This window comes from Fulmarus glacialis, unplaced genomic scaffold (genome assembly GCF_000690835.1).
Source record: "Fulmarus glacialis isolate BGI_N327 unplaced genomic scaffold, ASM69083v1 Scaffold47898, whole genome shotgun sequence".
Lineage (NCBI taxonomy): Eukaryota > Metazoa > Chordata > Aves > Procellariiformes > Procellariidae > Fulmarus > Fulmarus glacialis.
In genome coordinates this window covers 9882-19114 of record NW_009227217.1, presented here as the reverse complement: position 1 = coordinate 19114, position 9233 = coordinate 9882, and the positions used below count along the sequence as shown (strand labels likewise).

At 39.7% G+C, this 9233-nt stretch overlaps 1 protein-coding gene across 1 annotated transcript; it reads left to right on the top strand.

Annotated features, from left to right (window-relative positions):
- Window positions 1-5162: 5162 nt before the first annotated feature.
- On the top strand, window positions 5163-8369 carry FZD3 (frizzled class receptor 3; the record flags this gene model as incomplete). Its single annotated transcript, XM_009583068.1, has 3 exons — window positions 5163-5300; window positions 5586-5782; window positions 7352-8369. Coding segments are annotated over exons 1-3 (1353 nt in total), but the record flags the coding sequence as incomplete, so codon positions are not given.
- Window positions 8370-9233: the final 864 nt, after the last annotated feature.

The window sequence follows — 9233 nt, the reverse complement described above, 5'->3', positions numbered from 1 at the left end:
ACTCTCAAGTACAGCCTCATTTGAAGTTAGCATCAGCAGGTTAAGTACTACAGCAGTTGTTCAGCTCAGGTTTTTAACTTACAGCAAATATTTTCAAGTTAAGTTTGTGTACCAGCATGACTGTGGGCTATAGGTTCCAGCAAACCTAGCAGGATTCAGAGGAGCGTGCAGGTCAGAGCCATTGAAGAACAAATTTCTACTGTCTCAAGACAACCAATTCTACCTGTAACAGTCTCTAGAGAGCATTCACACGAAGTGTCAGAGCTGTGAGAGCAATTCAGTCAAAGAAGACGTGTAGTTATCAAAAGCAGGAGGCGGTAACATGTTCGGTCTAACTAGCAGTTGTCTGAAGAGTTAAATCTAGCTGCAGCTTCTGTTATTCTCCTCGGGAGGCAGCCTGGAAAGCATTATTGCCCATGGACTTTGAGATACAATTCAAGATTTTTTCCTAATGGATAGCAAGCTAAATTCAAACACAGGGCAACACAGGAGAGAAAGAGCAGATCATGTGCCTGCCCTGAGACAGGATATGCCCTGAGGCAGTTGCTTCCACCAGAGAATTGTAACAATAATGGATAGTCATAGCATCACTCTCTTCCCATGAGCCTGAGGGAAGAAAACTTCCCTCCTTTCATCTATGAGTTTATGAGAATGCTTCCTGTTCAGTTTTCTGTTAAAAGAGAGGAATATATAAATAAACAGAATAGTGACAGATTACCAAAATAATTTTGTTTAAATCTTGCGATAATGTCACTTCCCAAATAACAGCCAGCTAAATGGCTACCTCTGTGTAAAATAAAAGGTAGAATTTGGTTTATTATCTCTCAGTAATATGAGAAGTCTGAAACTGTAACGCAGTTCCAGTTATATAGTTAGAGTTATTGCTCTTGCTTTGTAAGCAAAAGTGAGAATTTGTTTAAAAAGTTATTTGGGGGAAAAAAATCTACATGTATCATTCCGGTTCTCCTTTGTCTTTCATCCCCTCCTGAAAATAAAAAGAAAAGAAAACCAAAGGCAAGAAGGAAATTTCTACTTTCTGTTAGAGCATGGCCATTAAAACATTTTCAGCAGATAGGAATTGTAGGGAGGGAAGGAGCTGGGGCCACACTGCTGGGAATCGGGAAATTTCTTAAAGCAACTTTGCTACCAGCAAAGAAAATGCTGGGAAAGAGAGAAAGAAGAGATGGGTAAGGTTGTACTGCAAATTGGACTGCTCTGAGGAAAGCAGCGATACATGATTGTGTCATGTTCTTTGATACACAACACCTGAATGGCAAAGCAAAGGAGGGATGAGAGTGTTCTGACTCAGCTTGGAAAAAGTCAAGTTCATAATGCTGCTGTTATCACTGGGCTTGAAGGAATTTGCATGGTCATAAAGATTGTTCTCAAAGGTAGAAGGACCAGTGGGTGTACAACTGTAGATATATTGTACAGTTATGTGATCTGGCATATTTTAAATACTTAAGTACCTTCAGGAGCAAAGAAGTGTTTATCTCTTCTTAAACATTTATCTCTTCCCTTTCTTGGATTTCCCAGGACTTGGCCTGAATTACTGAAATCAGTTTGGCTATCACGTCTTCTCTTGTCCTTGTCCTCTTCCTTTTTCCTCTGTATGTTGAGTTGTTCAACAGGCATTCTTCAGAAGCACGCCCCATTTAAACAGAGAGCCTTTTGTTAGGCACTGAAGTGGAATAGGGCTAAATGTCAACTTGCACTGCGTCCTTGGGCAAGAGCGTAAAAAAAATCCTGAATCTCCCTGGCTTTATTTTTAATACTGAACAACGTAATCAGTACGTGGAAGTGACTTTTCATCTTAGGAGCTGCAATGGGGTAAGATAATTTTAGAGATAGGGTGCTTACAGGCTGAGTTGCTTACTGGTTGAAATGCTGCTGTTACTGGTTGAAAGCATTTTTTTTACATTACGAGTAGTTGTAGCGTTTTTTCTTTTTCTGTTGTCTAGCTTACCTCTTCATGATTTTAAAATAAACTGATTTGATGTAATTCGTAAGAGAGTTTTTGCCTGCCTGCAGTTGCTATTTTGAGAGACAGAATGGTGTGAGGGAGGCCTGGAGTTGGTGAGAAACAGAACCGCCAGCACCAGGGGAACAGACCTATTAAATTACCCCTGCTTAAGTGTATTTCTTCAGTGTTGTTGGGCTTGAGTGTATCTATACTGTGTTTTGAGGAGTATGCCAAGGCCATGCTCAAAACCAGACTTGTCTTCTGCGGCTCTAAAGCACCCTAAGTGCAGCTAACGTGCCCTCTGCCCACGTTCCCTTTGTCAGGGAAGATTCAGTTACACTAGTGTTACTTCAGATGTTTCAGTGTCTTCAACCCAGCCTCCAGCTGCCTTGCCGGAAGGGAGTGGGTCTCTGCACAGACCCTGCGTCATATCTGTCAGGCCCAAGAGAGGACAGATCTTGTGCCTGACCATCCAGGCCCATGTGGATGTCTTGGAAAATAGGTGGCATATTAGATAGCAGGAGAAGCCGGTGTTTAGGCAGCTGTCTCACGGCCTGTGTGTTTGAGCACCCTGTAAATTAGCCCTCGGGCTGCTGAAGGGGACAGCCGGGGAACGCGCTGCTCTTACTGAGAGTGCTCTTTCAGACCTTGGAGCCATTGCCAAAGAGCACCATCTGCATCCCCATTTTTGGACATTTCCTGTCTCAGTTCCAATATTCCCTTGGACACCGTTGCCCAGTGTCCTTTGGAGTTGGCTGAAAGCCGTTACAACAGCCACCTGCCTGTAGTAGGATCAACAGGATACGAGGAAATACTGGTACCTTTCTGTTCCCTTGAACTTGCTTTACTACTTTTCCTTTGCTTTGCAATAGCCGTGATCTGGAGCTCTGTTTGCACAGTTTTCTTACGTGCACACCTTGAGATAGTCTGGGATCTTCCTAAATGGTACAGCTTTCTGCAGATCAACCAAAACCAAACAGATTTTTTTAATGAAGGTGAAGTAGCAGGAAAAGAGAAATTTCTGAAACATCTTTTCTTAATGGAAGGCATATCAGAAGAGATTAGTAGAGCATTTGTCAGGAGAAGTTGAAATTTAGGTATGGGTACATGCAAAACTGCCGTGGCAGGAGGCAAGACTTTGGCGGGGGGCAGGCATTAAGCCTGTAGCTCTTTTTCATAAAGATATAACTTTATTTTCTTATTTTCAAGATTCTTTGAAAAGAAGGAAAGTTAAACACTTCCCAAAATAAAAGTGGAGTTTTCCTTTTATTTTCCCTTTCCATCAAATAAAGGAAGACTATTATCTTAAGCTTTTCCAGTCATGTCAGGTGTCATAACTACCTAGAATCAATTTCTTGGATCGTTGTTGTCAAACAATAGCTTTAGCTGTGTTATAGGCAATATCTATTTAAAAATAAAAGCCTATATGCATCTGAAGTAAATGTCCAGCCAAATAAAAAGTGTTCCTTGAGTAACAATGAGTTTGTAAATGTAAATACTTTCCAACTGTTGCTTCCTTTTTCCTTGTCAATAGCTCTGAAGACTTATACTGCTCTTCATACAAGCTATTGCTAAATTGCATGGCTCTCTTGTCATGTGACAACATTTTCAGAAATGTGTAGCACTGAAGAGAATTTAATCAGCTTGGTAAATAATAATTATGTTAAAGAAAATCAGTAAAATCACAGCATGGTTGTGTCTTGTATTCCAAAAATTAACCTTTTGCAGAGCGAAGGAGGCGCATAGGAAGAATTGGAAGAGTAAGGAGGCAATAACGAGGAACTGAAATGTGAACCTTTTCCTCATCGTTTCTAGTAATTGTCATTTATATTGCCACAGAAGATGACCTATTTTTTGTTGTTGGGTCTGTTCTGTTCTATAGTTTGGAAAAAGAAAATGTTGAATTGGTTTTAAATACTTCTCAGGAAATTGCTGTTTGAAAATGTAATCTTTCTACAGCCTACTTTTCAGCTTCAGTTATAATAAGATTTAGGTTTTATATATATATATCAGGTTCATTTGTGCTTCTGCTATTGCACCACAAATTCTGAAGATTAGACTTCTTGCTCTATAATCCTGGTAGGCTGTGGAGAAGAGGAAACTCTGATATCAAGATAATAAAAATCCATCTACAACAGAGCTCATGTTAGCATTGCCATTGATCCAGCAACTGTCACCTTTCCCTGTCAAGCTATGATTTGAAATATAAGTCAAGGAAAAGAAGTGGCTTACTAAAATGTCACTACTGTCTGGAGGTAGCAGAGTAATTCAACATTCACATGCTGTTTGGTTTTATTCTAGAGTTGTAAGTCCTAATGTATTTCAGTATTCTGTAGTTCCAGTCCTAAGAGAATATAATTGATCTTATATTAATATCTGAAGATACGGTGAGGCTTTGTGTAGTGGTACGTGCCACACAAACTCAGAATAAGATATCGGTTGACTCCTGGAGAGTTTTAAAGACAGGCCATAACAAGCAAGAGCAAAATGAACCCACACTGGAGAGTAAGAAGGTAACATGGATTATCAATGTGCACCAGTTTTTATTAAGACATAAATCCCTGTCCTACTTTTTTCCTTCTTTTTCATCTTCAGAAATACTTGAGAATAGCTGTATATTGGCTAATTGTGATAGATTTTTCTCTTGGTGCTTCCAAGGAGTGTTGCTATCACCATTACATCACATGCCTATTATAAGGCAACGCAGTAGCACAAGACACCAGTTATTTTTTCTGACTAATTTTTTTTTTAGGCTTTGATTTCACAGTGCTTTCTGATGGTTAGTCAAGAAATGACATACTTAACATGACTTCACTGTTATTACAGCCCTGTTCTGGAAGGTAGAAAGTTCTATGTCTGTGTGAGAATTTATTTAACAATGATAGCATGCACGTTGGGACTGTTTTCTGTCCACAGATATACTCTGATGATAGAACTGAGATTTTAACAGGTGGGTTCTCTTCAGTTGGACAAGACGCTGTGGGAAGAACACAATGGCAAATGTCCTGTGTTTGCATTTTGTAGAAAGATATGAAGAACACTGCCCTGCTGAAGAAATTCAAGAAATAGAGAGATTATTTACAAATATTATGTTGTGATCTGAAAATAATATTTGAAAGATCACAGTATGCTATATTTCTATGCTGTCAAGGAATCTTGCGTTATCTAACATTCTTCAGATTGTAATCTCATTGACCGAATGCGAGTTTTTCATATTATCCTACTAAATAAGCAGCTAGCAATTCATGATATGTCTGTCAGTTACACAAGCACTAAAAGGAATCAAGTTTATATGACTGTTATTGGAGAGTGTGAAGCTAAGCCTGAATCCTCAAAGGTGCTTAGGTGTCTAATTCCTGTTGATTTTAATGCAAATCGAGTACATAAATGTCCCTTGTGAATCTTTGTCATTGTCCCCAGGCTTCTTGATTGCCTGTCTTCCTAAAATATGTAAGTGCTCTGTTATGATGATCACTTCTTCCAACAGACAAAGTTCAGAAAAAGAAGGTCGTGGTTATGGTTGTGAAAGCCCTAACATCTCATGAGACAAATTATAGCTTACTGCTGAAGTGTTCTACAAAACTGCTGTTCGTAGCTATTGAATTCTCATTTTCTTTTCTAGCCGTTTCATCCGATGGTGAATTTGGAATGCTCCAGAGATTTTCGACCGTTTCTGTGTGCCCTCTATGCTCCTGTGTGCATGGAGTACGGCCGTGTCACTCTCCCTTGTCGCAGACTCTGTCAAAGAGCGTACAGCGAGTGCTCCAAACTCATGGAGATGTTTGGGGTCTCTTGGCCTGAGGATATGGAGTGCACCAGGTGAGCAAATCTGTTTTTTTCAGAATCCCAGGATAAAATTTTAGTATGATTTAGGATGTTTTATGATCTGAAACATGTTTTAAATGTGTTCCATTACAAGTGCCCTTATTTTCCCTTCCATTTGTGTAATAGCCTGTTTCCTGGGGTGGAAACTGAGTTCATATTTCTATCATCTGCCCAAGAGATAAGTTGAAAATTTCTGTGGGCAATTACTGTAAACTGCACATGCATATTCTTAAATGAATGAATATACCCATCTATTTTTCTTCTTCTTTGTCATTTATGCTGACCTGGTTTTGTCTGCTATACCAGAGTTTAATAGGTGATACTGCTATAAATTTCTTTGAGAGTTAGGCAAAATTAGATACGCTAGAGACTAACAGTCTCTTTTTCTGAAGGGGGAGCTGGCTGGCTTTGATGAGTGTATAAAATCTCAAAGCTCTGCTTTCAGAGCATCTAGCTCTTGTTGAGCTTGTGTGCAAACAGATGTTTTCAGCTTTACATTACACAAATAACTTCATAGAAAAATATTTGGTGATGTTTCAATCTATTTGAAACAGAATATACATGAAATTAAAAACAGTATCTTTGTGCTTTATTTTTTTTACAAGTGACTGCAACAGCTAATAAAATACAGGAGCACAAACAGGAAGAAATAATTTCTCTATCCAGTTGGACTGGAGAGAATGAAAAACCATTAAAGCTTCTTTTAGCAAAAGAATAAGTCAGAGGATGCTTCTAGGTCCTGATAAACTGGATCAAAGATTGCTCTAACTCCATGCTGCGAACAGATGCCTGGGCCCTTTAGGCCCTGCCATCTCCTCAATAAGGCCCAGATAGGGAAATTTCAAAACCAGAACTAAAACTTTGCTGATGCTGTGTTAGTGCCATTGTGCCAGAACATGAACTGTGGCAGAGGAACAGGCTTAGCTTGTGCTGCGCTTGCTGAGGCGATAACATCTAGCAGAGGGAAGAATCGAACAGCTATGCATGGAATCCCTCCAGGCTCTTCTTCAAAACTTCAGACTGCATCTCCAGCAGCCCTTAGCCTCCAGTCAGAGCTTTACTTAAGTGCAGAAATATCTTCATCATAATTTCAATTATTAATGCTAGTAGCAGTGCTAGGTTGGATTTTTGGTCTAACTAGCTCACCGTCCTCTCTGATAGCAGCTGGTACAGTTGCTTAGGGAAAGGTTTTAAAATGTTCTATAAAATCATGCCTCCTTGGGCACATAGTCTCAGTTTACAGTAAGCCTAAACTTATAGACTTCCTGAGATGGATTTTGTATCCTCACCTTTATGCTTAAAGCCCCAATGGGCCCATTGTCCATTTATTTCTTTGGTTTATTTTTAAACACATTTTATGGTTTCAACATCCACTGCATTCTGCGACAATGAGTTCTAGAGTTTGTTTAAACATAGTGTAGTATTTCATGGATTACCCATTATTTGGATTGTCTTTGTTTTCGCTGCAGTTAGTATGTCTAAAGTCAGACATATAAATAAGGTTACTAGTCTTTGCAAAGTATATGTATATTCCTCATAAATAATTCTTTTCTTACTTTTTAGATTCCCAGATTGTGATGAGCCATATCCTCGTCTTGTTGACCTCAATTTAGCTGGGGAGCCCACAGAAGAGGCCCCAATGGCAGTACAGAGGGATTATGGTTTTTGGTGTCCTCGGGAGTTGAAAATTGACCCTGATCTGGGTTACTCTTTCCTGAGCGTACGGGACTGTTCCCCTCCTTGCCCAAATATGTACTTTCGCCGTGAAGAGCTCTCCTTTGCTCGCTACTTCATCGGAGTGATCTCCATCGTCTGCCTTTCTGCTACCTTGTTTACTTTTTTAACTTTTCTGATCGATGTCACAAGATTTCGCTATCCAGAAAGACCGATAATATTTTATGCTGTCTGTTACATGATGGTGTCATTAATTTTCTTCATTGGCTTTCTGCTTGAAGACCGAGTAGCGTGTAACGCATCTAGCCCTGCCCAGTACAAGGCTTCCACAGTGACACAGGGCTCTCACAACAAAGCTTGCACCATGCTTTTCATGGTGCTCTATTTCTTTACAATGGCTGGCAGTGTTTGGTGGGTCATTCTTACCATCACATGGTTCTTGGCAGCTGTGCCAAAATGGGGCAGTGAAGCAATCGAGAAGAAAGCATTGCTCTTCCACGCCAGTGCCTGGGGCATTCCAGGAACTCTAACCATCATCCTCTTAGCAATGAATAAAATTGAAGGTGACAATATTAGCGGCGTATGTTTTGTTGGCCTCTATGATGTGGATGCATTAAGATACTTTGTACTTGCACCTCTCTGCCTGTATGTTGTTGTTGGAGTTTCCCTTCTGCTAGCTGGCATTATCTCTCTCAATCGGGTTCGCATTGAAATCCCATTAGAAAAAGAGAACCAGGACAAACTAGTGAAGTTCATGATCCGGATTGGCGTGTTCAGTGTTCTGTACCTCGTGCCACTGTTGGTTGTAATTGGCTGCTATTTCTATGAGCAGGCTTATCGAGGTGTGTGGGAGACGACGTGGATTCAAGAACGTTGCAGAGAATATCACATCCCGTGTCCCTATCAGGTGAGGAAACCAATATGACATATTCAAGAGTGCAGAAAATGGATAATGAGGGGATATGTTGAGACTTACTTGTCATCCCTAACTGAAAGTGCTGCTATTCCTACAAGGGAAGGTTCTTGCCATACTCAAATTATTTGGATAATGCATTAGGCCTTCTGAAAGACTAGGCATTATTGGAAAATTGGAGGCTTGCATCAGCTGCTTGGTGGTTTTTTGTGGAGGTTCTGGGCTGTATGGCACCTATACAGGATATAAAGATGCTATTTTAAACCAACTTCAAGAACAGGACTTAATGAGTTTATTTTTGATCATTAGAGACATGTTAGAAATTTTGCTCTGAAGGAATTTTGGCATTTAAACTGAGTTGTCATCAACTTGATTACTGCTTTTTCTAGTTTTTGTTGTCCGTCTGTAACAGTTTTGTTGCTTTGATTAGCCTAGAAGTTTTGTGCTCATTTTAGAGCAGTCTATGCATGTGTCAGAAACGTCTATATAAAACTTTACTTGAAGTGCCTTTTGAAGAAAACCAGAGCTTGCAGCTCATCAGTTTTGTTTTTTCAAGAAAATTACACTTACCTGCTCAGTTTGATTAATTGAGTTATCACAGGAACAGAAGCCTCTAAGAGCAGTAGATATCAAACTGCCCACTGTTTACTTCAGTATTATACTGGTGCAGTTGCAAAGGAAGTATTGTAAGTATTTCTTTCCTTTTTGAGCCAAAGTGGCAAATTGTTTGGAATGATATTGCATAGATATTTTCTGCAACTTATTTGAAAGTGACTTCATTTCAAGAAGGTTGTACAGCAAGCATCTGTTATATAGCTGCACACACCGGGGTATAAAAAGAAGTTAGTATTTTGGCTC